The sequence below is a fragment of the Pinus tabuliformis genome, chromosome 2_2, assembly GCF_031772625.1.
Source record: "Pinus tabuliformis cultivar Carrire ecotype Pingquan chromosome 2_2, CPIR1, whole genome shotgun sequence".
In the NCBI taxonomy this organism is placed as follows: Eukaryota; Viridiplantae; Streptophyta; class Pinopsida; order Pinales; family Pinaceae; genus Pinus; species Pinus tabuliformis.
The window spans coordinates 945155670-945181368 of NC_142300.1; the positions used below are offsets into that span (position 1 = coordinate 945155670).

At 39.6% G+C, this 25699-nt stretch overlaps 1 protein-coding gene across 1 annotated transcript in view; it reads left to right on the forward strand.

Moving 5' to 3' along the window:
• Nucleotides 1-25699, forward strand: part of LOC149196303 (kish-A-like protein) — an 83246-nt gene that overhangs the window by 24827 nt on the left and 32720 nt on the right. Inside the window, exon 3 of the mRNA XM_089405513.1 lies at nt 22843-22877. Coding sequence (XP_089261639.1) covers nt 22843-22877 — 35 coding nt within the window. The remainder of the gene's footprint in view (nt 1-22842; nt 22878-25699) is intronic.

Here is a 25699-nt window from a genome sequence, read left to right on the forward strand (position 1 = left end):
AAAGTTCACAAGCTTTTATCAAGGATAAGGAGAATTTGTTAAAATAGTTGCCATATATATTCTCCAACAGTATGAAGAGAGTTTACCAAATGATAGGATTTGTGTAGGGGTTGGATGACGAGTTCGTCCCTCACCCCCATGAAGTGTTCATTGTAGAAGTCTATATTCGGATGTAACCCACCTTGCGGGTTTGGCCAAGTGACCTACACAAGTTGCTTGTAAATGTCGTCTTGAATGATCTAGTTCAACTCTTGCCTAGTAGGGAAGAGGTGGCTTAATGCATTTAGGGAATACCTGAATGGAGAAAGATGGTCCATCGAAACTCATTGAATCCAAAAGATTTGAGACACTTGTAAACCGACATTAGGCATGGCTAGGAGGGCTAGCTAAAACAATGGACTTCAATGAATGATAGGCCGAGTATGGATACTAGTCTCATCCTATGCTTGAGTGAATGAAACTTTGGTGCGATGTAAAAGTGAAACAAAACTAAACGTGGTGTCAAGCTAGAGGGTTTGGGCATCAAACTTTTCAAGAATAATAGGCTAAGTTATTTGTTTGCTTGCGTTTGATGATGTGTTGAAGGGGAGGGGTCTATGCTCTCTTCTTTAAAGCCCAATCAAACTCTTACAAACAATGCCACCAAACTTCTGATCTACGACGTACTGTTCGCTAGTATGGGACATCTTAGATGATATATCTTAAAATGGTGCTAGAAGCACTACTTCTCAAGAATGGTTAAGGATCCATAACCCTTGTGGATCAGGGTTTGAAGAACGTCTCAAACTACAATGAAGGATTGAGAATTGCACACCCAAGAAGTGATCTTAATATTCTTCCCTATGAAAAGAAACATTGATATGAAAGAGCTTTCTTCGACCCATTGAACATTATAACCTTGGTTTTACCTAGTTTGACTGGCAGTTATCCAAGGTCACTCAAAAGTACCAAAGTATCTAGTTATCTTTGCAGCCCTTTGGGGATGAGGCAAAGAGGACCACACCATTAATAAAGGGTAGGATAGGTATTAAGACTCGGTGGAGGAGGACTCTCATCTCATCTATAGATACCAAATAAGGTGGGAGAGAGTGGGCACCTCTTGTTTGACCCCAATAGTACTTTTGATAAAATTGGATATCTCGTGAACAATGTGGAGATGACCAAGGACCGACGTGTATACATGTATGATAGCAGTTAGTGGTATCAAAAAATGCCAATGCCTCTAACTCTATGAAATAGGATCTGCTAGAGGACATATTTGAATCTTTTTGAAAGTCTAGAAAGTAATTGTAAACATTCAAAGTGTGATGTCGTACCTCCTTAGTGATGGCGCAGAGTGTAAGTATGTGATTAGTGGTTTGATGTGTAGGTCAAAATCTACCATGCACCCTATCTAAGGTGTCTTTGTTCAAGCTCCCTAGAAAGCTTCATATGGAGGACCATAACATAAATATTTCTAAATGTGTGATCCACCATGATCATTCTATAATTATTTGGATCCATGCTAGGTCAAATTTGTGGATTTGGCGAATAGTGTGATGCAACCAAGTCTATGGAAAATCTAATATGTGCAACATGGTTAAACAAGTCTTTAAAATGTGTGGTCCACCATGATGAAATGAGTGTTGGATGAAGATTTTGCAGTAAACTCATATAAAGCCTTGGTAATGCTAGAAACAAAATATCAACATGAGATTTATACACAATAATAAGATTTGTGATATAATATGAAGATGTTTCATGTTGATATGAAGATTTTGCAGTAAACTCATATAAAGCCTTGGGAATGCTAGAACAAAATATCAACATGAAATTTACTCACAATAATAAGATCTACGATATGATATAATGTGAAAACATGTAGATCTAACGACATAGATAAAATATATTGCGATTAAACCCCTAGGTTGCAAAACAAACATATAAAGTGAATGAGTTTAATACAAAAACTTTTTTTTGAATGTTTTAAGTTTTTTTTTTTAATTAAATAATTTGGTTTTATGTTTTATAGAATGACCAAAGTCCAGGATCAGGGGATTTCAAACATTTGGATCACAAAAAAACAAAAGGAGCTAAAAAGGATGGAGAAATTAAGTTTTTGGTATGGTTGGAGGAAAGATAGACTAGTGCCTAAGGTTTTTGGGGTCACACAAGCAATTTAGAATGATATTATGGTTAAGAGAGGGTAATGTTCAAGGTAGTTGAAGGATTGGCTTTCAAGCGTTACCAGGGTGACTAGGATTTTTAGGATTTGGTTGGGGTGACGATCTTATATAGGATCACATCCAAGTGGAACAATGTGAACTCAAAGGGGGTGCTCAAGAAGCGGGAAATGTCCTTGAACATTTGACTTCAACACAATACTACTTATCCTTTAATGACCAAAATAAACTAGGTGGAGACCTCACCTTGAAATGTCCTTCTAGTAGAGTAGGGTGCCCTTCTTCGGGCCTAGTTGCAACTCTATTCTCCAATAAATCTGTAAGAAAGATCTAATTTAACCCTTGACAAAACCTACGAATCGCAATGAAAAGAGAATGCACTAAAAAATATCTCATATAATTTTTCTAATTACTTTCCAATGAAATGGAATGAAGGAAACTACCACCTTATATCGAATGGAGCTACTCTTCCCTTTACAATGAATTACAAGAGGTGGGCTCAAGACCATGGGCACTAAATCATGCCTCAAACCACGAGCAATATTACAATAATATAACCCTCGAAATGCCCAACGAGGGGAGTTGTTACGATAAAATAATAAATTCCCCGTTGATCACCTTATAAACAAAGACCACATTTAATTGGATAATATTATGGCTTGTAATGGTGACAATAATGCTTTTTGAAATAGGTCTTAATGACACTTCATGATCTCTAGTTTTTTGGTTTATTTTGACATACTATTGGAGGACAAGATCTATGCGTTGAATCATATCACTTCCATTATTAGGTTATGCTACTATTTGACTTGCTAAGGTCTTGCTCCAATTCCTTTTGATACATAACACTTTCCTCTTCATCCTTTAACCTCCATTCCATTCAAGAAAAAGGATTTGTACCCATCCATGTTTGGCTTCTCAACGGTCATTATTGAAGAGGTCTAAGCATAATGAAATCATGAAAGGATATGAAAGACTAACTTGAATGAAAGAGCACAATTATCTATACAATATCAAAAGGGTCAAAAGGGCCAAAAGGTGAAGATCTAAGTGAAAAAATAAGGTTAAAGCTAATGCCACCTCTTTAATTAGCTCTCCCCTTGTCCCTAGCTTGTCTAAAGAACATTTAAATAAAAGGGATGTGTTCGATGAACTGAACATTTGAATAAACAAATAAAGGGGTATTTAAATGATGTCTGGGAATGACAATTCAATGTTGCAAGCTCCCTCTTGAAATGTTACTAAAGGTTATGTTGACCTCTTATGTTGACAAGGTTAATCCTCTCTGCAGACAGAGACGATCCCTTTAGCCCATTGAGTGGGTCTAGCAATTGAAGTGACAATCAACTAGACATCTTCCTAGATTATAATTGAAAAGTAGAATGAGAGAGATGACCTACCTTGTTTTGATGCTATTCTGATTTCCTTTGTTGAGATCCTCGAACTGCTTGTGTCGTGGACTTGTTCCTGCTTCTCTCAGCGCTTATGTACTTGCATAAGTAATCAAGAGACAACAAAGCATGCCAAAACCAATAGCAAATTCAATAATAACCTACTTCGCTGATCAAGGAATGCCAAGCTAATACATACATGAACATATATATTTTGGGAAGATGAACGAGCAGTTGTATATTATTTAAAGAATAAAGGGAAGCTTACAACCATAGCCTTGCCGTTGAAAGACCCTCCTTGAGTGGTAATCCAAGTCCAAGCCAAGCAACTCTCCAAAAACTCTTTCTCCAAGTCTAATGAATAGCCTCTAAGCATAAGCTCAACATAGGGGTGCAAATGGACATAGACCAACAAACCAACCATTTGGGAATGGGAGAGGAGGAATTTATAGATTGGGAGAGGGAGTTAGGACTTCTCCAAAGATAGGATTAGGCCCACATCTCAAGGAGGTAGCTCATAAGGATAAGACAAAGGGGTCGAGTTAGGAGGATTCGACCTCATCTATGCGAAACCACCTCTAGCTCGCCGCTCTGGAAGCTTCTAGATCACAAAGCTTCTCATCTCCTTTGGGAAAATTACCTTTTTGGGATCATCGCGGGTATATGAGCAAATAGAGCGATGTCATCGTGGGTCTGGCATATTGCAACATGTGACCATCCGGTTTTAAGCCTCATAAGAGCGATGGTGCTCAAATTAGGGTTTAAGAGCTATTTCTTCAGGGAAAGCTCGGAGTTAGGACTTCTCCAAAGATAGGATTAGGCCCACATCTCAAGGAGGTAGCTCATAAGGATAAGACAAAGGGGTCGAGTTAGGAGGATTCGACCTCATCTATGCGAAACCACCTCCAGCTCGCCGCTCTGGAAGCTTCTAGATCACAAAGCTTCTCATCTCCTTTGGGAAAATTACCTTTTTGGGATCATCGCGGGTATATGAGCAAATAGAGCGATGTCATCGTGGGTCTGGCATATTGCAACATGTGACCATCCAGTTTTAAGCCTCATAAGAGTGATGGTGCTCAAATTAGGGTTTAAGAGCTATTTCTTCAGGGAAAGCTCAAGAAATTTTCCAAACAAAGTCTTACGAGGGATTTGAGTTGTATACATGGATGACTATACTATATAATGGTCATGTTTTGGGCATTTCGAGGTATGTCACATGGAAGTGCAGGAGGCGTGACAAAATACTGTGTAACAGATGCCTCTTAAAGCATGAAGGCAGAACGAGGAGTGATCGCTGAGATGCTTTATGAGATTTTGGCAAGGACGAGGACGCGCACTGTCAGGAGACTTGCAAATCAAGGATGCATATACATATACATATCTGAGATCAAGACATGAATCTGCGACATGGACGCAGCCATCCAGATGATGAGGGCTATATGAAAAGATCCATGGTATGCGCGCATCCATCCAGATAACAAGGATCATCCTAGATATAAAGTCTCATGGTATGGTCACAACCATTCGTATAGTAGAAACATGTGTACAATTATGAATGACATATAACTCCATGCAGCCTAAGTCATTACAGACAAGACTCAGGTTCTTGTGCTCCATCCCGACCTGATCAATGTACGAATCCTAAGATGCGAATAAATGTGTTGAAGTCGAACATGCTAGAAAACCACTTGATTACCGACCAATGATGTGAACCATTAATAGGTACGAGAGAAATCACCAATAATAACAATGGCTCTCAAGGTACAACAGTACAATCCGTGAATGTGATAATGAAGCTGAGGTCGAACATTCGTGGAATCACCCGATCGAGAGCCAATAATGAAGACCTGTCCTCGGGTGCGAAGAACTGACCATTAAGGCATGCCAACTCTAAGGTACTAAAAGGGAGTTCCTAAGTCATCTTCTTGGATAATGAGCTGAAGTCGACAGGAAGTGACCTGTCGAAGGAGGGCAATGATGAATCCCCCATCATTGACACGAAACAAGGAATAAAGTGGAATAATATTCAGGATTGTAGCAATGACTCAAACAATGTATAGGTAAATAACTGCAGATTGGACTTCTCTTGAACATATTGGCGACACAACTCTAGAGTGTGGCAGCATCTGACTCGACATAGGACTAAAGGTCATGATGACAGTGTGGAATAGTCAAAATCAGTGGCAAAATGGATCACCCAAACCCGGGAGGACAAGTGACTGAGTGAGGATATCCCAAACCCGACACGAGAGCAGAAGAGTGTCATGTTCAAGAGCGACACACTGCCTATACAAAGGATGTCTCATCTTCACTTTCCCCCCGCTATTTCTAGCGAGTACCTCTTTATTTTTACACAAGCTTGAAGAGGATACCATATGCTTGTCATATAAGTTCACCTTTTGGATGAATCCATCCCAGTAAGTTTTACGAGCCCTAGGAAGGAGAAACTCGACCTCGTCATGGTGACAAGCCCTTCGTCGTAAAAAGTTTTTAACGAGCTCGACGAAAGAATAACTCGATATCTTTTTCATATTTAAAGAGTTTGGAAAAGAGACGAAAAAGAAAACTTTATCATGTCCCTTTTCGTAATTTGTCTCTCGAATCCGAAAAGGTAGAAAACAATATTTGATAGAACCTCCTAGCCATGTTCGACTAAGGTGTTCCTTTTTCATACAATAGTCTATCTCAGTGCGGAAAAGGGTTAAACATGTTCTGAGTAGACGTCGATTCATTTAATTTAACAAGTTCGAAAAGACAAGTACTCAACAATCTTTTCATATTTTTGGAGTCTGAAAAGAGCTGAAAGAAGACTCCTCCTAGAGGAACGAGTGGTATAAAAGGATAGCAATTGGTTTTGGTAATGATGGCACTGCTCAAAACATGTAATGGTCAAGAGGTTGGCTAATAAGACCACTCATTGTAGATGTTCCTCAGGCAAGGTTAACACAACCAAGTGAAAACGAACGATTGGCCAAAGAGATGGTGGCGATGGAATGGAACAACCAAGGTTCATCTAGCAAAATAGGCTGATAAAAACGACAATTACGAGATGTAAAGCGGGAATGGTTTCATTTTTACACAAGCTTGAAATGGGAAAAAACTCTGCTTGGATTTGGTTTCATTTTTACAGCATGAAACAAAGATAAACTATGCTTGAGATAAGTTTGCATGCCCCCAGCATAATGACTCAATTCAAGGTACATGCCCCCCAAGCTTCATTTCATTCACCTAAGTGGATGGAAAGAAGGTTCACTTACGAGATCAAGTGAAAGACTCGACTGAGAGTTACGGGATCTAATCAAAGACTCGAATTGGAAGGGGACTTGTTTCATTTTTTTAATGAGCTTGACACAGGAAAAGAACCATGCTCATGACACCTTGTTTCATTTTTTAACGAGCTTGATACAAGACATGGAACTCTACTCCCATGGCCCTTGTTTCATTTTTTAATGAGCTTGACACAAGACAAAGTACTCTGCTCCATGGCCCTTGTTTCATTTTTTAAGGAGCTTGACACAAGACAAGGAACTCTGCTCACGAATACCTATTTCATTTTTGAGCGAGGTTGACATAGTAAAAGAACTATCCCCATGGGAACCTACTTCATTTTTTAATGAGGTTGACATAGTAAAAGAACTATCCTCATATCCCTTGTTTCATTTTTTAACAAGCTTGACACAAGACAAGGAACTTTGCTCCATGGTCCTTGTTTCATTTTTTAATGAGCTTGACACAAGACAAAGAACTTTGCTCCACGACCCTTGTTTCATTTTTTAAGGAGCTTGACACAAGACAAGGAACTTTGCTCCAAGGTCCTTGTTTCATTTTTTAAGGAGCTTGATACAAGACAAGGAACAGAGTCATGAGACTCACTTTCAGAGAGAGTGGGGTTGACCAGAGATGAATTGTGATCAATAACTGGTTCAACTAGTGGAGGATTAGGGGAAAGCTTTCGATACCCAGTTGGAAGACGAGGTTGAGAAGTTGTAAGGTTTTCCAACTCTTTGGAAGCTTCATCCATAAGAGGACAAAGGTGAATGAGATGATTACCTTCACACAACTTACAGGGAAATTTGACCTTTCCCTTTTTCCTATGAGCTTTACTAGTTGAAGGTTTATCACCAACATGATCGCCAGAGGCTGATGAAAAAAGTCGATGTGAATCTGTGGACCACACTTCTAATACCTTGGGAATACCAGGACAATTCTCAGAAGAAGGTGGTCACCCTTACATAAAATGCAAGGGAATTTTACTTTCCGGGGCTGGTTGAAAGATTTTCCTTCATTAGTTGCATCGGTAGCATTAGTTGTTTGGTTTCCCCCTTGCTTATTTTGCTTCTTCTTCTCAACTTTCTGGTTACTGGAATCCAGACTTTCACCAGGCGAAGAGGAAGAATGAGGTGAAGAAATAGGTGAAGAATTTGAGAGGTCAACTTTAGGATCAACATGAGGTTGATGTTGTTTAGGTGGAGGAGAACTCGGTTGAAAAGCAGCTTCGACACTCGGAATCACCGATGTTGAAAACAACCAAACTAGTAGACCAATGGTCAATCTAGGAAGGGACAATGTTGCCATATAGGGAGCACTAGTATTTCCAAAAGAAGGAAAAGGACTAGGATTCCCATTATAGGGGTTTCCTTGACCGGTAGACTCAAGAAATGTTGCCAACGGTATCAACCTAAGATCTACTAAGGAGTATTTCCACAGGAAGGATGTTTGTTCCGTAGTCAATTAATTTTAGAATTTGAAACAAAAACTTGGCCTTTTTATGTTTTAAGAGTTGAGAAAAGGACGAAAAGGTGACTCTAGTCGCTTTTGTAAGTTTAGCGAGCTTGAAAGGACAAGTGCTCAATGATCTTTTCAAATTTAAAGAGTTAGAAAAGATCGAAATGATCGAGTTAGAAAAGATCGAAATGACCACTCAGGTGAATCTAGGTAAAAGGAGTACCAAGTAACCGTGAACTGCAATATACACCTCAGCAAATAAATTTACCAAGGACTTGACGTACGTGCAGGAAATCTCCCCAAATGTTGTGTTCGGTGTATCACGTTTATAGGGCGACAGACTCGGCTTTGTATGGATAAAGGTTTGCAACCTATGAGGGTCTCCCTTTATATACTCGACAGTGCGGGGAGCACAAGTTCGTGCTAGCGCTGTCTAAGCGTTGTCTAATGCCGAAGAGAACAACAACTGCTAAGTTTTAAAGACGCCGAAACACGTCTCTAGCCTAGACCACTAAGTATGAGCGTTAATGTTTCAAATGCTCCTTAGATTAATTGATAGATTTTAAAGTTGATCTTGAAATTATGTTTCGATTTCAAGGCCTTAATGATGTTACCTGAACACCTAAGATGCAACTATATGAGAAAAAGAAAACTTTTCGTTTCAATGAAAGCTAGACTAATCAAGGGAAGAAATTTCAATCAATAATGCATCAAACAAAATGCATCATGTAAAATTCCTTCCACTAAATTTCACTTTCGTCTTCCAAATGCAATGCCAAAAGTAAAAATGGTTTTCCACTTTTCACTATCCTAAATGCAACTTTTCTGAAAGCAAAATGATTTTACTTTACAAAGATGCACTTATATGAATTATGCTTTTCTTTTCGTTTTGAATGATTTGATGCACCTAATACAGTTTTTAGCTTTCAATCATCGAAAAAATGTGATCTATTTTCAATGATGAATCTCAAAAAATAACTTTTCAATGCAACTAATCTAATGCATTTTCACGAAAATTAAATTTCGAAATACAAGCTAAAACAAATGCAAAATGATGTTTTCAATGATTTCCACAAAAAACAACACTCAATCAATCAACAAAACAAGCATCTCAACGACACCAACAAGAAGCAAGTGATGACCAATTGACTAGAAACCCTAGAACTCAGTCAAATTTCACTTCGAAGCCAATGAGACAAATTTTGCAAATTAATCAAGGCAATCAATCAAAACATTGACAAATCCAAGCATACAAGATGGGAAAAGACCTTAGGGGCCAAGACACACTGGATTCTAAGGAAGAAATCTTAAAAATTCTCACATTCAAGGATCATCACTACTTTATATACCCAAACCCACGATTATCGCTACTTTGCATAGGCAAACCACGATGGCATCACTACTTTGTATAGCAAAAGTAGTGATGATTTCAGCACGACCAAAAAATGAAGAATTTTTTTTTCATTGCGACTGTAAAGGTAAAAACTGCGATCATCGTGACTGTAAAGGTAAAAACCGCAATGCCATCGCGACTGTAAAGGGTAAACCCGCAATGGGCGAGGAATATGGGAAAAAACTAAAAAGATTCCAAGAAATAATCTAGACTTAGCACTCTAAGGCAGTAATTAGTGATGGTATAAACCTAGACTGATGCAGACAAGCCGAAAAATCGACGGTTGGTCAAACTAGTCAAAAGATCAGGGTGAAAGATTGGATGGAAAGGGTATGCGTACACCATGGAGAGTGAGTGGTGGGTCCATTTCCCACTCACTTTACTATTCCTTTACACTATTTGCATTTTATTTCCAATGTATTGAATTAAATCAATAATTGAAACTTTAGCCATACATGACATTTCATGAGTTCAATGATGCCTCTTTCACTGCCTTTGACGTGAGCTTGTTGTCCCTTATGTGGTGGGCCCCACATGCTTGCCACATCCCCTTTGACCTTTACTAAGTTTTCCATTCAAAATTTGACTTATTTTGACTTTGGAAAAATTTCTAAATTTTTCTAATTATTGATTTTTTTTGAATTTTTTCCTCATTTTTGCCACTGTTATTAGGAAAATTGGTTTTTGAGGGACTAAGTCGTTTTTTGACCCCCAAAGTGGGTCCTAGGATAATGCTGGGCTTCTGAGGATGAATTTCGAGTAGTAACACGCCCCTGACATTTCATAAGGCCACTCATTTACACCACTACATAGAAATTAATTAAAAAATCCCGTTTTGTGGGAAATATTTAATTATTAAAAAATCCTACTTAGACGTAGCCAAATTCCACAACATTTTTTGTGTGATTGACTCTAGACACTAAGATGTGTTAGGGGCTCAACCTTCAAACCGTTACCCCGACTTTGGGGTAAAAAGTGAGTGAAAAAACCCAGAAAATTATCCACCTCTAAAAAAGAAGGGATAATTAACCAGATAAAAAAACACTCCAAGGTGTACTTGTTTGCTGATCGAGTCCCAACATCTTAGGCCTGTTACAGACTCAAAAACTCATCATTACTAGTATCACTTATTACAATTCTCCACAAGGTGTGGAATCTGGGTATAAGAAAGATGATGAGAAGATAGAAGTAGAGTTAAAAAATTCTGTTGACTGATGATATCTGATGGTACAAGTGTCTGGCATGGAGTCTTCATATAATCATTAGGTGCCACTCTAGTGGTCAACAGGACCAAAATAGAGAAGCTGGAATTCAACCAGTGTGTCGCTAAGTGTTGTAGCGGTTGCAACACCCTCCAAAATTTTGGCTTGCATCCAATTTCAAAGCCTTCCTTGATGTTTGCAAGCACTTGGGTTCATCCCGTGAGCTCGTGTTGAGTGTTTGCACCCTCATTGCTTGACCGTTCATCGAACATCTTTTTGCATGTTGGTCACAATGTCATGCTTGCAACCATGTTCTGGCTATGCATAAGGTCCATCTTCGTGTGCAAAAGTTGTATTCGCTATGTAAACATCTGTCGCACTCACACACAAAGTCGTATTCACGGTTGTGCAATTGTCGTCGCGGTCGTTCAATGATCTATCACAAGTGTCACGCTTGTCGCTCGCACCATCGGTCAGTCACACTGAGTGTATGTTGTCTTGATGGTTCGAGGCATCTTGTCGTCAAGTCATGTTGAGTGTGTGTTCGCAAGGTCATGCATGTACGAAGTCACTTGTTCACACACTTAGTCATTTTGCTGAAGCTATGTTGACCAAACCAACCCCAACAGTCGGACCTTCGCTGAGCTGCACTGCGTAGTTTCAGCCCTCAGTGAACATGTACTGCTACCCAGAATTGCGCAGAGCTTGAGGCTACCTCCCAGGCAGTCTGCGCTACGCAATCCTGGAATCGACTTGACTGACTGTCACCTAGAATAGTGTAGAAGTTTCCCAACAAGCCATTTCAATCTGCGCTGCCTGCAAGCACATCAACCAAGCCTCCAGTTGGTCAACCAGAGAGTTTGACCGAGGAGTGACCCTAGGCCTCACTCCAAAATATTGCGCAGAAGCTGCCTAGCATGCCCGCTGCCGTTGACTGAGGAAACTACACAGACATGCCGGACAGACACCCGTTGCCTGTCACTGCACTGCCCTAAAAAATTGTGCAGTTTTTCCAGCCAGTGACCCTGTCAGCCGGCCTGTTGCTCATCCTGAAAATTGCGCAGTTTTCATGAGTATCGCTCAACTGCCTAGCATCCCACTTAGCTCAGAAACTGCGCAGGGATGTCCAGCAGGCCAGGATCCCAGCTCTGTGTAGTTTTTGCTAGCAGCCTCCCGCAAGCCGCCGCCAGCTCCTCGGAAAAATTGTGCAATTTTTGCCAGCAGCCCGTTGCCAGCTCCCCGAAGAAATTGCGCAGTTTTCATTGCCAGTCTCCCTTTGCTGCCTGCATTGTCTCCCTGGAAAAATTGCGCAGATTTGCCCTCCAGCCGAGCCAGATCTCGCGGACAGTCACTGCTGATCCAGATTGCCCATCTCAGCCTCCTAGTGACATCTGCACAATTTTCACCGATAGTGCCCGGAGCCCGCATCTTGGCTCGAAATGTGCTCTGCGCAGTTTCAGAGCCTTGTCCTATCTCCCGGTCAGTGGCATTCGAAAGTGAAAGATAATGCATCATGGTAGACTAGGAGATTTCTGGATTTGATGTCGTCTCGTCATGAGTGATTGTAGATACAGGTACATGGATGAGACATGACGTGACGACGAACGGGATGAACATGGAACGCATGCGGGGAGATTGGTTCGCGAACAGACGAACAAGGAATGCATGCAAGGAGATTGGTTCGCGAACGAACGAACAAAGAACACATGCAAGGAGATTTGTTCGCTAATGGACGAACACATGATGCATGACAAAGTACAAGTGAAGGAGTGACGTGAACATGCGACATCAAGCGAACACCAAGACCATCGAAGACTCCACACACCTTGCCATGCGGATGTGAAGCTATGATACACCAAGAGCACATCCATCACTCAACAACACCGCAACTCGACATGGACACCAACAGCAGCATGAACATACCAACACTGTCTTGTCAATTCGTGTCATGAGTCATCTCGGCCACCTCACTACTGTGGGCGATACTGATGTAATCAATGTATGTAACGTGGAAGTCTGAGAGACCCACATGTAAATTTGATGAGTCATGTAAAGATGACAAATCATGTAAGTCAAACAGTCATGAGGGAAGTCGAATAGTCACAAGGGCCAGTTTCACCCTTGGCTATAAATACCCCTCATTTGTACATGCAAAGGACTTTTCACCTTGGCTCCTCCCACATAGCCTTGAGAGTCTGTGATCTTTTTTTTGAGGAGCGAGCAATGGCTCCAACGCCTTGCTATCGGGGTTAGTGATGTAATGGTGTACAAATTTGTCTTGGAACTTTCGCTTAATTTAGAAGCTTGTTAACAGGCCAACACACTTTCACACATGTATTGTATTCGTTTGAAAGACTATTCTTTAGACGCTTGTAATGCATGTTGCTTTAACCTGTATTAAAACAATTGAACTATTTCGGTTATTCTAATACACATGCTTACGAAAATGTGTTGTATAAGTTGTTAACGTTGTCTCGCATAAACTTGTTATAATGCTTGTCACACTCGTGTGGATCATTCCGTTGGGTGTTGTACGTGCTATCTGTTCACCTTGTGTTTGTGACTGTCGCATTTGTGTGGACTACCATGCCAGAAGCTGCACATGTCCTATTGTGTTGTGTGTCTCTAGCAGAGTTGGGACTATTCCCTCTCAACTTGAGACTCAGTTGCAACAACAGTTGCAGTGCATTTGCAGCTACAACGCAATAGTTGGTAGACAACTTGTTAGACATCAACAGTGCAGGGGACGATGCTTTAGAGTCAGAGCAGTATGTAGCAACGTATATTGCTAGAGCACATTCCTCGCTAAGATGGAGTGTTGATTTGGGGTAGCATCGGATGTGCTCTAGGCCTCAAATTTTGCAGGGAGGCTTGGGCACATGTATTCCAAAGAACCCAGAAAGCGTTTTGGGAAATTCCACCCAGAAACAATTTAATTAAAATAATTAATATTTTTAATGGGATCCTAAGTCTAAACATAGGAAATTAAAAATATTAATGGGTATTAAACTAATTGTGGGTGTAACGTCTAGAAGATGACGAGGATCAAGCTAAAATGATCGTCGCCATTGATTAGCTTTTAATTTGGGTCGTTGAATGTCAACGAGAAGATTATTTAAGGGAGCTTGAGGGTCATTTGGAAAACACATTGAGAGATCAAGAGATCGAATTTCTGAAGTGAGAAGTTCTCAGGAGGAAGTTTTGATTGAGGAGATTTCTTGCAGTTGAGGGGCAGAGATAATATCTGGAGAGAGAGAGATTTTCTCAGCTGGAGAATCATCAACAGAGAGAGGCAGAGAGTGATCCAGTAGCCTAGACGTTGAGGCTGACGCAAGGCCATGAAGGGCCACACAGAGGGTGAGAGAGTCCGAGATTTTGCTGGGGAGAGTTAGTTTCAGTCGTTGGGAGGTGGGGTGTGAGACCAGGGGGCTGAGAGCAAAGACTCCGGGCAACAAATTGATTAGTAGGCTGGGTTACGTAGTGCCTAAGGAGGTTGACGCAGGGACTGCGTGAGGGCCACGCAAAGGCAACGTAGGGCCTGCCAAAGGCACTTCATTAAGTATCCGGATCAACCGGGATTTTCTCAGTGATTGTGTGAGGTAATCTCACAAATCTTTGTGTCAGTATTTCTCTCTGTAACTGAATAACCAAAGAGGTATTCATAGATGTATTCAGAGTTTGCTACTACTTAATAATAATAAACCCTCGGATTTGTTGCACTGGTTTTCCCACATTGGGTTTTTTGGGGACATTTGTCCAAAAATAATGGTGTCTATTGTGTTGTATCTTCTTTCTTGCTCAATCTCTTGTTTCCGCATAATATTTAATTAAGTGAAGGCTGCAGTGTATGCATTACGATATTTGCCGTAGGAAACTGCAAGTAATATTTTCAAAGAAATTTAACAAATAGGAGCAATATCATCAGTTGCTACAGTAGGGATTTCTGTTGAGGAATTTTCACATGGTATCAGAGCTGCAGGTGAAGCAAGAAGAGCAGAGCCGGTAGATCCAGTGCTGAGCAGAAGAGGGAGTTCGAAAAAGCTGCAGGAGGTAGCAATTCGAAATCTTAGAGGGTTTGCGCAATCCAAGCCAGGAGGACAGATTTTCGAGGCCGTCTCTCTCTGAGTCAATGGAGAGGACTTCCAGTTCGAATTTTTGCCGGGGCAGAGGGAGCAGCGCTGAAGCCTCAACATGAGGAGAGTTGGTGGGACGCAAATTTTTCAGCAGGCAGATTACTGGGCTGAAAAATGTCAGAAGAGAGAAGAGAAGCACCTTGAGGGAACTTTTCCTTAGCAGACTTCCCGCCGAGAAGTCCGTTTTCTCATTGGTTGAGCAACAACAATGAGAAGTGGAGAGGGTATTTTCGACATTTTTTTGCAGAAATGGCAACCAGTGGCTTGAGGGATCAGGACAGGTTGGACGGAGCATCCAACTACGTCATCTGTAAGGCTAGGATGCCATTCCTTCTAAATGAGCATGCCCTCAAGACATACGTCGACAACATGGTAGCTGTCCCTGCAGATGCAAATCCATTGAAGAAGTACAAATCAGAAATGGCGAAGGCCAAGAGGATGATCCTTGATGGATTCAAGGATCATGTGGTGTGTCACATTGCTAGCAGAGAAACTGCTAAGGAGATGTGGGATGCCTTGGCCACATTATATCAGGGATCTTCCCAACAGCGGAAGATGTACTTGGAGCAGAAGCTAAGATCTGCTCAGATGCAGAAGGGAGAGCGTGTGGATCCATTTCTCACGAAGTTGAAGGAAACTCGTGATGAGTTGTCTATTGCGACGCATACACCTCAGGATTCAGAGTTGGTTAGGTTGGCCCTCAATGCTATCTCAAATGAGTGGCAAGTCTTTGTCTAGAGTATCCTGGGCAGAGCAGCATTGCCAAATTGGGATGGGATGCGGGCAACTCTAAAACAAGAGGAGTTGAGGAGAGACTTTGTCAATGTCAAACATGATGGAAGCAGTAGCAGCAGTGGGTCGAAGCCCAAGAAGGAGGAGGATAATGCAGCCCTTGCATCAAAGGCATAACAGGAGCAACAAAGACGTAAGAAAGACGTCTCGAAGCTCAAGTGTTTCAGGTGTGGTGAGATGGGTCACTACGCTACTTAGTGTCCTCTCAAGAAGAAGGACAAGGATGAGAAGCACGATCCGAAGGCTGCACTCACGAAGATCGAAGAAGAGGAGTTCACCATGATAATCGAGATTCCTCTAGGAGGGAGGTGGGCTGATTTGGACCTGTAGTTCGAAAGAGCTGCAGATGGGCATGATCCTTGATGAGTCCACCTCTTGGATCAATACCTTGCTATGGGAGCCCAGATCAAGAGTAGTAGCATGGGCTAGTGTCGGATGGTGCCGAGGAGTGTCAGGGAGAAAATTGTAGTGGCTAGGAGCGTCAGAGATTGAACAACGCAAAGCAGAGATGGCAACAGTGCAGATGGCACAGAGCAGAGGTCAGCAACAACGCAGTAGATTCAGAGGGTCGGTGCAGAGACTAGCAACAATTAGGCTCCAACATTCACGTGGTATCATATTGAACACAGTTAGTTTAGTAATTTTGGATGTTTTTCCATTGCTGATAGAGTAGCAACAACAGTTTGCAGTGCAGTGGTAGTGCTAGCAACAACACAGATGCAACACTTGAGAGGGAGTTGTAGTATGGATGCAGTGTTAATAGTGGCAGTGTCAGCAGTAGTACAGTTGCAACAACAACGCAGTAGTTGGTGGACAACATGTCAGACATCAGCGACGCAAAGGATGATGCTTCAAAGTCAGAGCAGTATGCAGCAGTGTATATTGCTAGAGCACATTCCTCGCTAAGAGGGAGAGTTGATTTTGGGTAGCATCGGATGTCCTCTAGGCCTAAAATTTTGCAGGGAGGCTTGGGCACATGTCTTCCAAAGAACCCAGAAAGCGTCTTGGGAAATTCCACCCAGAAACAGTTTAATTAAAATAATTAATATTTTTTAATGGGACCCTAAGTCTAAACTTAGGAAATTAAAAATATTAATGGGTATTAAACTAATTGTGGGTGTAACTTCTAGAAGAAGACGAGGATCAAGCTAAAATGATCTTAGCCATTGATTAGCTTTTAATTTGGGCCGTTGAATGTCAACGAGAAGATTATTTAAGGGAGCTTGAGGGCATTTGGAAAACACACCGAGAGATCAAGAGATTGAATTTCTGAAGTGAGAAGTTCTCAGGGGGAAGTTCTCATCGAGGAGATTTCTTACAGTGGAGGGGCAGGGATAGCATCTGGAGAGAGATATTTTTTTCTCAACCGAAGAATCATCAACAGAGAGAGGCAGAGAGTGATCCAATAGCCTAGATGCAGAGGTTAACGCAGGGCCACGGAGAGGCAACGCAGAGGGTGAGAGAGTGTCCAATATTTTGCTGGGGAGAGCTAGTTTCAGTAGCTGGGAGTCGGGGTGTGAGTCCGAGATGCTGAGAGTAGAGACTCCGGGCAGCAAATTGATCAGCAGACTGGGTGATGTAGTGCCTAGAGAGGTTGACGCAGGGACTGTGTGAGGACCATGCAGAGGCAATGTAGGGCCTGCGAGAGGCACTTCATTTAGTATCTGGATTAGCCAGGATTTTCTCAGTGATTGTGTGAGGTAATCTCACAAATCTTTCTACCAATATTTCTCTCTGTAACTGAATAACTGGAGAGGTATTTAGAGATGTATTCAAATGTTGCTACTGCTTAATAATAATAAACCCTCAGATCTGCTGCATCGGTTTTCCCACATTGGGTTTTTTCGAGGACATTTGTCCAAAAATAACGGTGTGTATTGTGTTGTATTTTCTTTCTTGCTCAGTCTCTTGTTTCTGTATAATATTGAATCTGCAGTGAATGTATTACGATATTTGCCATAGGACGCTGCAAGTAATTTGTTTAAAGAAATTTAACAAATAGGAGTAATATCATCAGTTGCTGCAGTAGGGATTCCTATTGAGGAATTTTCACAGTGTTCTGGGTTCTGGTTGTGTCGATTGTGGATACGCAGGGGCCAAAGATATGATCTTAGAGATCCAACAAAGTGAGTGTCGTAAGAGGAGTAGAACCGAAAGGAAAAATTAGCTTGGTGGTTTTGTTCTGGGCAATGAAGCTCAATTGAGAAAGTGAACCTGCAATATGGACAAATGTGCTCTGCGTTCTGAAGTGGAACAATGTTGCAGGTGGCAGGGGTTGTTTAGGCCATAGGCATGTAAGACATTTAAAAGAAAAGGTGCATAACCCGAATTGTTGAGGCTGCAACTTTTGTGAAGTGCTTTATCATAAGGACCCAATTTACTATGTTTTATACCTACTCGTGCAATCACAGGAAGAAGGTTAGAACCATTTTTGTTAAGCGGACAAATTTGTGGATAGGCTAAGGGCGTGCATAGGAGAAAAAAACAGGGTGAGTTGTGCAACAAGTTAAAAGGAGAAAAGGAACAAGCTTAAGGGTATTGGCTGAGGTATAAGTCTTAAAGTCGCAAGTAGAAAAGGACAAGGTGCAGGAACAAGCAGAAGAGCAGGACAGGTGGCTGTAATCAGGTTTGAAGGTGTAAACCTAAGAGTGGGTTAGTTGGGTGATAACCCATTGAAGAAAGCAAATTCGTGATAAACTAGGAGTTGTTGTTGACAAATTCAAGAATCTACAAATTACTGAATTGGTGTCTCCCGTGGGTTGGTGTCCATGAATTTTGTTGAGTTGGTGTCTCCCATGAGTTGGTGCCCATGAATTTTGCTGAGTTGGTGCTCAAGTAGGGGATTGGTGTCTCTTGTGGGTTGGCTACAATATTAGTTATGATTCATTTGCTCCTTTGTTCAAGTACAATACAAATTGCTACAAATATCACAATCTTGGACACATAACACGTGATTGCAAAAGCAACATGATATGGTCTCTCCTTAGCAAGTCAAAGAAGAATATCTTCCTATTAGGCACAAAAGAAATTCCACCAAAGTTTGGAGAAGAATACAAGAAGAGCAAGAACAACATGAACTAGCTTTGAACAATCAAAATTTAAGCTTGAACTATTAAAGCCTACACCTTGCAGGCTTAAAGCCACCTCCATCTCTTTTTGCAACATATAAATGGCCAATATGCAAACAGGTCTTGTGGCAGAGTCCAAGAATATTCGATTCAAAATTTCTTTATGAACTTTTTGTAGTTGCCCGAAAACCTATGTATTTTTTTGGAGGAGAATGACATGCTTGCCAGACTAACTAATGTTTTCTTAAAGTTTAGAGATGCAGTATTTCAGAAAGATTTTGTATCTTAGTCATATAGGAAGGTTTCTCCTTTAAAATTAACAATTTAAGTACCCAAAAAGAGAGCTTCAAGTACCTCCTCCAACTTAATTGGTTCTTCCAGTATGAGCAATTTAAAAGATATGGAAAGGACTGATAAGAAAATTGCCTTGCCAAGGGGCCATCAAGCAAGTCCGTTGAAGAGAAAAGTTGGATACAGGTAGAAAGTGTTAGTAAGAAGCGTTGTATTATATCACCTAGTCCTAGTTTGTTGGAAAAGTCTTTGAAGCAAATGATCAATGAGGTGCCAATGACTTCAGTCTTGCCTGTGAACAGTGTGTCAGATTCTCCTAAAGAGAAAAATACTAAGCAAAGGCCTACGACTCTATTCATGTAGTTTCGGATGGAGATAACAGTGCCTTCATAATTGGAATTAAAAGAAAAAATTTCCTGTTATGGCTAGATTTCAGAAACTGAAATCCTTGTTGAGTCAGGCTGTGCTCAAGTGGTTTTCCAGAGCTGTTTAGATGCAGAAACAACTTTCCATAGTGCAACAAAAGATAATGTTTTTGGACCAGAAAAAGTTTGCTTCAGGCTTAGATATCTTTCATCCAGATAAAAAATAAACACCCCTGAAACTGCTGTCCTTGGAAGAGTTGAAATAAGCATGCTGCAGAAGGAAAGAAATATATCAAGAAATGTGGAAGAGTTAAAAGAAAATGTGGTCCAAGCCACTGTTTCAGAAGTACCTGAGAATTTTGGTGCATCTAAATCAAATCTTATGGAGGAGCCTTCACTTTTAACAAACAAACAAAATCTGGAAATGATGGCTTCCACATGATCCTGTTATATGAATATGCTTTAGTTTCTACATAAGTGGATACTGATGCGTCCTATTCCAAAGCAAACATTGAGGGGAATGCCTATTTTGAGCGCGCAGGACATCCTGAACCACAACAGGTTAAGCAATGCTTAAATGTTGTCCTTGATATAAGAAAGCCCTTATAAATAATGATAGCATGATTGACATAAATCTAGATGACAAGAGACAAGAAGTATTGTAAATATGCAGTCAAAAGGAGAGATAGTGTTAGGAGGAGCACCCCATTTTCCATTGATGTCAAAGGGGGAGAGAATACTGAAAGCGAGAAATGGCAAGAGTATTGCCATCAATGACAAAGGAGGAGATTGTTGAGATCTCAAAGCAAGGTCCAACCATGGTCAAAGTCAGATGGTTGAGAGGTTGTCATTGGTATCAAGCAAGGTTGGCTGAGCAAGTAGCCAACATGTTGAAAAGTTAAACAAGAAAAACCCTAAGAAGTCTTGTGATGCAGCAAGAAAGCCCTAAAAGAAGGAGCCTGAATAGTGGCATTGTCATGAATAGGTGGAGTTAAGTTTAGGACAATCAGAACCGGAAATAGAAGCAACATTGGTGTCTACCATTGGCTGTGCTCCATTTCATTACTACTAGTTCTCCAGAAGATGTTAAAATACTGTGTAAACAGAGCGGATTGAAAGAGGCTCTGTAGATTTGTAAAACGAGAATGGAGCTCTTGACAACAGGGCTTGAAAAACTTAAGAACCTTTTGCTATTTTCACGGGATTGATTGGGATGTCCTTGTGTGGTTTAAATTGTTCGTTGGATAGAGAAATAAATCCAAATCCCTCTATATAGCGTGTCTCCAACAGTTATGTTAGCCATGGCTGCGATTCCAGGCTCAAGTATCTCTGCTTGTATGGGATAAGATACATCTCTTGATTTATTTTTGGACAATAGACTCACACATGTTAAGGCTTATTTTAATGTTATTTCATTGATTTGGCTATCTTCAGGGGTGAGTTTGTGACTTATCCACTTTGTATCATGGGTATAATAATTTTTAGGTCATGGCAGTCCGAATTAAGGGAAATTGACTTGGGTAACCTCATATAAATAGGGAGTTGATTTCCTCATTTGTTCATTGTCACACTTGGATTATTACAACTCTTCATTAGTAACCTTTCTATCTAGTTCGCCATGTAGGACTAGTTGAGCGACTTTCTTGGGTGGATGATGTGATGAGATGTGATCACTTTTCATGGATGCTTATGTTGGAACTTGGATGTTGCATGGTGAAGCAAGTTAGCTTATTTGCTTTATCTTGGTATTTTGTTCCATGGGATTGATGTTCTTCACCTAAGTCATTTTATTTGGTGTTTGCTTTATTGCCCCTTGTCATACTTTATGACATCTATGGCTGATGTCATACTTTATTTGTTGTTAAATGATATAGTAAGCATAAAAATTTGTTGTAAATTTGTCCTTGGCTTACTTATAAATTTATCCTTCATTCCATGTACTATTTACACATTTTTAACTGCTAAATTTATTTCTGTTATGAACTATTGTTTTGCAGCAATTTGTTGGCCTAGAACCCTATTAGATAGCAGTGTTGAGTTTTTGTTGATTTAGTGTGTTTGTATAACTATTTGAGACTCGTAAGGCTAACTGTAGCCTTTAGATTGACCTGTAAATCCTTTGAACTTGAATCTTGAACTTACTGCTTCATTCACCGCAAACCCTAGTTTATCATACCCATACCTAGTGTTTTTTGTTTTATGATCCTTAGGGGCATTTAGCTTGAAATCTTTGGGTTACTTGATCTCTAAGCCCTACAAAGGAAGGCTCCCTTGTGTTGGATTGTGTCCTTCACTAAAGAGAAGGGAGTAGCCACTGAGGTGATAGTGGTAATGCTCCCGTGTCTTGCTCATTATCTAGGCCACCTTTGAGGCTTTGCACTATGTACTAGTTTTTTTTGTATCAGGTCCAACATAATTCAACTACATGTTCCTCATGAATATTACTCATTGATGCTTGACTCGTTCTGTATAAGGTGTTTATGAACTATTTTGGTGTTATCATACCCTAATTTTGCTTGTCTGTGCCATTTCAATAGTTGTACCTAGAAACATCACCATTTTATGTGTTACCTACATTATACACCCGATTATGTCATCGGATGGCCTTTTTATACTTAGCCTGGTAAAATCATTAGCTGACCAATTTAGAGTGGCACAATTTGTCACATATCTTCTGCATAAGTGACACTTTTAATCCGTCCAAAACTGTACCAACCCGTGTAAGTCCAAAAAAACATTAACACATGGTTCATAAAACATTTGTTCCCTGATGAGACTTGAACCTTGGTGGGGGCATTCACATTGCACCACTTTCACTAACTCAGCCAATGCTCTATCAGAAGAGCACAAGTTAGTCCATTTATTGTTTCAATAGTGCCTTTACAGATTCTTTGGGAATAGAAACCTTCACTAAATCCTTTGTGAAATACAGTAATAAGTAGAAATATTCCCACCTTGAGAACAAGAACATTCTATGTCCTGCCTCTTTGATATCTCATCTTGTAATGATCTTCGAGCAAATGTTGAGGCTGATATACCTTCTGAATGTTATCACGTGTTATCTTTCTGGTTTAGCTATTTTACTTTAGCTGCTACTTATAAATCCAGCGCAGTCAATGAACACATACACTGACTATGGGAAAGGAGAATTTATAGTGCTGTTTTTTATTAGTATTCAATACAAATTTTCTCTGTAAAACATAAATATTTTGTGTGCCAAAGTAAATGCAGGTACATTGATCTTATATAATTGCTCTTCCAGGGGCTATAAAAGTAGATAACATTAACACTGTGTTTTGAAAATATGTATTTCTTGACAGGTTTCGAGGTTTCTTCTGGAAGGCTGCAAGAATAGGTACTTACTAATTTATGAACCTCATTCTATTAGGGATGGTGGGTACCAAGTAGATTGATTTGTGACTTCCTTTTTTCTTTTTAACATTCAAGACATACTTTATGATATGGCAGTTCAAGTACTATAGCTTGAAATCTAATATAGGCATCTTCATATTTTGTCATCTTAAACTCTGTCTTTTACTAACAACTTTATCTTTTGAAATTTATGTCCTTGACAACTACTTTAAATGCCAATGGTGCATTGGTTCACTGCTGAGGTCAATAGAGGCATCCATCAGGGTTCCATTCTCATTGTGGTCTGCCCCACCTGAATTGTGTGAAAATCAAAGGGATGAGACTGGGTTAAAATCTTGGGAGCAGGGTGAATACATAAGCCCCAAGCCTGGCACTTAAGGCAAAGGAAATCTACTCTTTATGGTGCATCTCTGCAGGGCATGTTTTTCAAAGCACTTCCAAACAAAAAACTGCTTTAAACAAAATGCTTGGTTTATATTTGATTTCTTTTGTTAGATGTAGCAGTGAAGTTTCTCTATATAGTTAAATTGGTTTTAGCATTCTGCCTAACCTGTTTTTGTTTCTTTGTTTAGGATGATCTTTTATTCCTTCTATTTGTACCATGTTTTATTTTATTAAAATATCTAAGGATAAAATTTAGCAATTATATACTCTCAAGTTCGGTAAAAATTTGGTTGATAGTAATGCCAGTTGATATAGACACATGGATGACCGAGATCAAGATTCGTGTCCAATCTTGCTTCAATGCAAATTTTGGCAGTTTGGATCACCTAGACCAGGGTAATTATGAATATTTTAGGGTTCATTTTGAGAAAATGTAGTTCTCAAGGGACTCAGGCTCTGATCAACAGGATGCGATTTGTCATAAACAGAACGATATGTTAAATGCAAGTTGCAGAATAATCATGTCAGAGAAAGTTGTGACGTGGGTTAAAGGAACTAGGGAGAGAGCCTCAATTGGTTAAGCTCAAATCCTAAGTCACCTGGTTTGAGTTCGAGTATGATGACCTTAAATTTCATAAATAAAAATATATGTAATAAAATTCGACTATATATATGATTTATATTATATTTTTTATTATATAAAGTAATAATTTTATAATTAAAAATATACCATATGATTTTATAAATATATAAATGATATTACTAGCACAACCATATTAATTAAATGGCTGGTAAACACCAATAATCATGAATTCATAATAAGCATCAAAACACTTCATGTTACATCTCATAGAACAAAATTAAAAAAATCATAAAAATTAGCTAAACTATAACTTTAGTTTAAATTAAATAATTAATTATAAATTTAATTAATATTTAATGTACATGTAAAAAAACATGGAACAAGATTCATGACCACGGGGATTTACCCCCATTTTACCATGGAGATTCCTAATCTGTAAATATGCTTTGTTACAATACCATAGGTCAATACTATGGCTTATCAATACCACACGCCCAAAAATCTAGACTCACTTCATATGACATTTGTGACATTTTTTTAATTAATTAATTTAATTAAAAGAGTAAAAAGGGCATAACTACTGTGGAGATAAATCTCAACCCTTGATTTGTATATACTACTATGAATATTTTAGAATATTCCATGAAGGTTAAATCCCTACCATCCACCTAATAATTATTATGCTTTGTTACAATACCATAGGTCAATACTATGGCTTATCAATACCACACGCCCAAAAATCTAGACTAACTTCATATGACACTTGTGACATTTTTTTTAATTAATTAATTTAATTAAAAGAGTAAAAAGGGCATAACTACTGTGGAGATAAATCTCAACCCTTGATTTGTATATACTACTATGAATATTTTAGAATATTCCATGAAGGTTAAATCCCTACCATCCACCTAATAATTATTTATAATTAAATTAAAATTCTAGAAGCCCAATTCCAAAATAGATACTCCTATCTGAATAATTATAAATAACGACTTTAGAAACATGTTAAAATTTATGTAGCTTAAAATATAAGTTATACTTATTATAATATCTGAGTTATAATTATAATTAGTGGAAACTGAAAATTAAGTTATAATTATTATAATATAGAAGTTATAATTATAATTAGTGGAAACTTAAAGTTATAAATATTTGCAATGAAATTTTCTGATGGTGAAAAAGACCAATCCACAACCCTTACGATGGGGAACAAAGGCAATCCACAACCTTTTTTGGTGAGCCGACAAACACTCTACCCTAGTGCATGACCATCAATCAACGTATGTACATAGATAATCCAACAACCCTTCTCGACGAGCTGCGACCCCTTTGGAATCAATTTTAAGGAACCCCTTGCAGCCATCGTAGAGCACCTTCGAAGGTAGTTATTCGAGCCATCCATCCGTGGGAGGGCACATGCAAATGCAGAGCACAGTGGAGGTTGAACAATTATCCCCTAGAAAACCACAGTCAAGAAGAAACTAACTGACGAAGAAACCATGGTAAACTTGAATGAATTTGTTTGTCATGCCATCAAATTTAGTGAATTTGAAATTTTATGGTTGAAAACGGCCAAATGCGAGGAGTTAACTCAGATCTGATTTCGGGGATGGATCAATTATAATAGAGCCTCATCCTTGGTAGTATCTGTTCTAGGTCTCTGTGTTTCAACGTAAATCACCTTTCTTACAGAGCATCTTAGTTAGTGTTGTTAGTGCATAGATATTTGAGCTTCTCATTCCTAGTTTTCAAGGCTTCTTTTGTATAATTTTGGAGGTTCTAGACTGTTATCTCACTATCCATCATAAGGTGAGGTCGCCTTTTGAGGATGCCGCTGC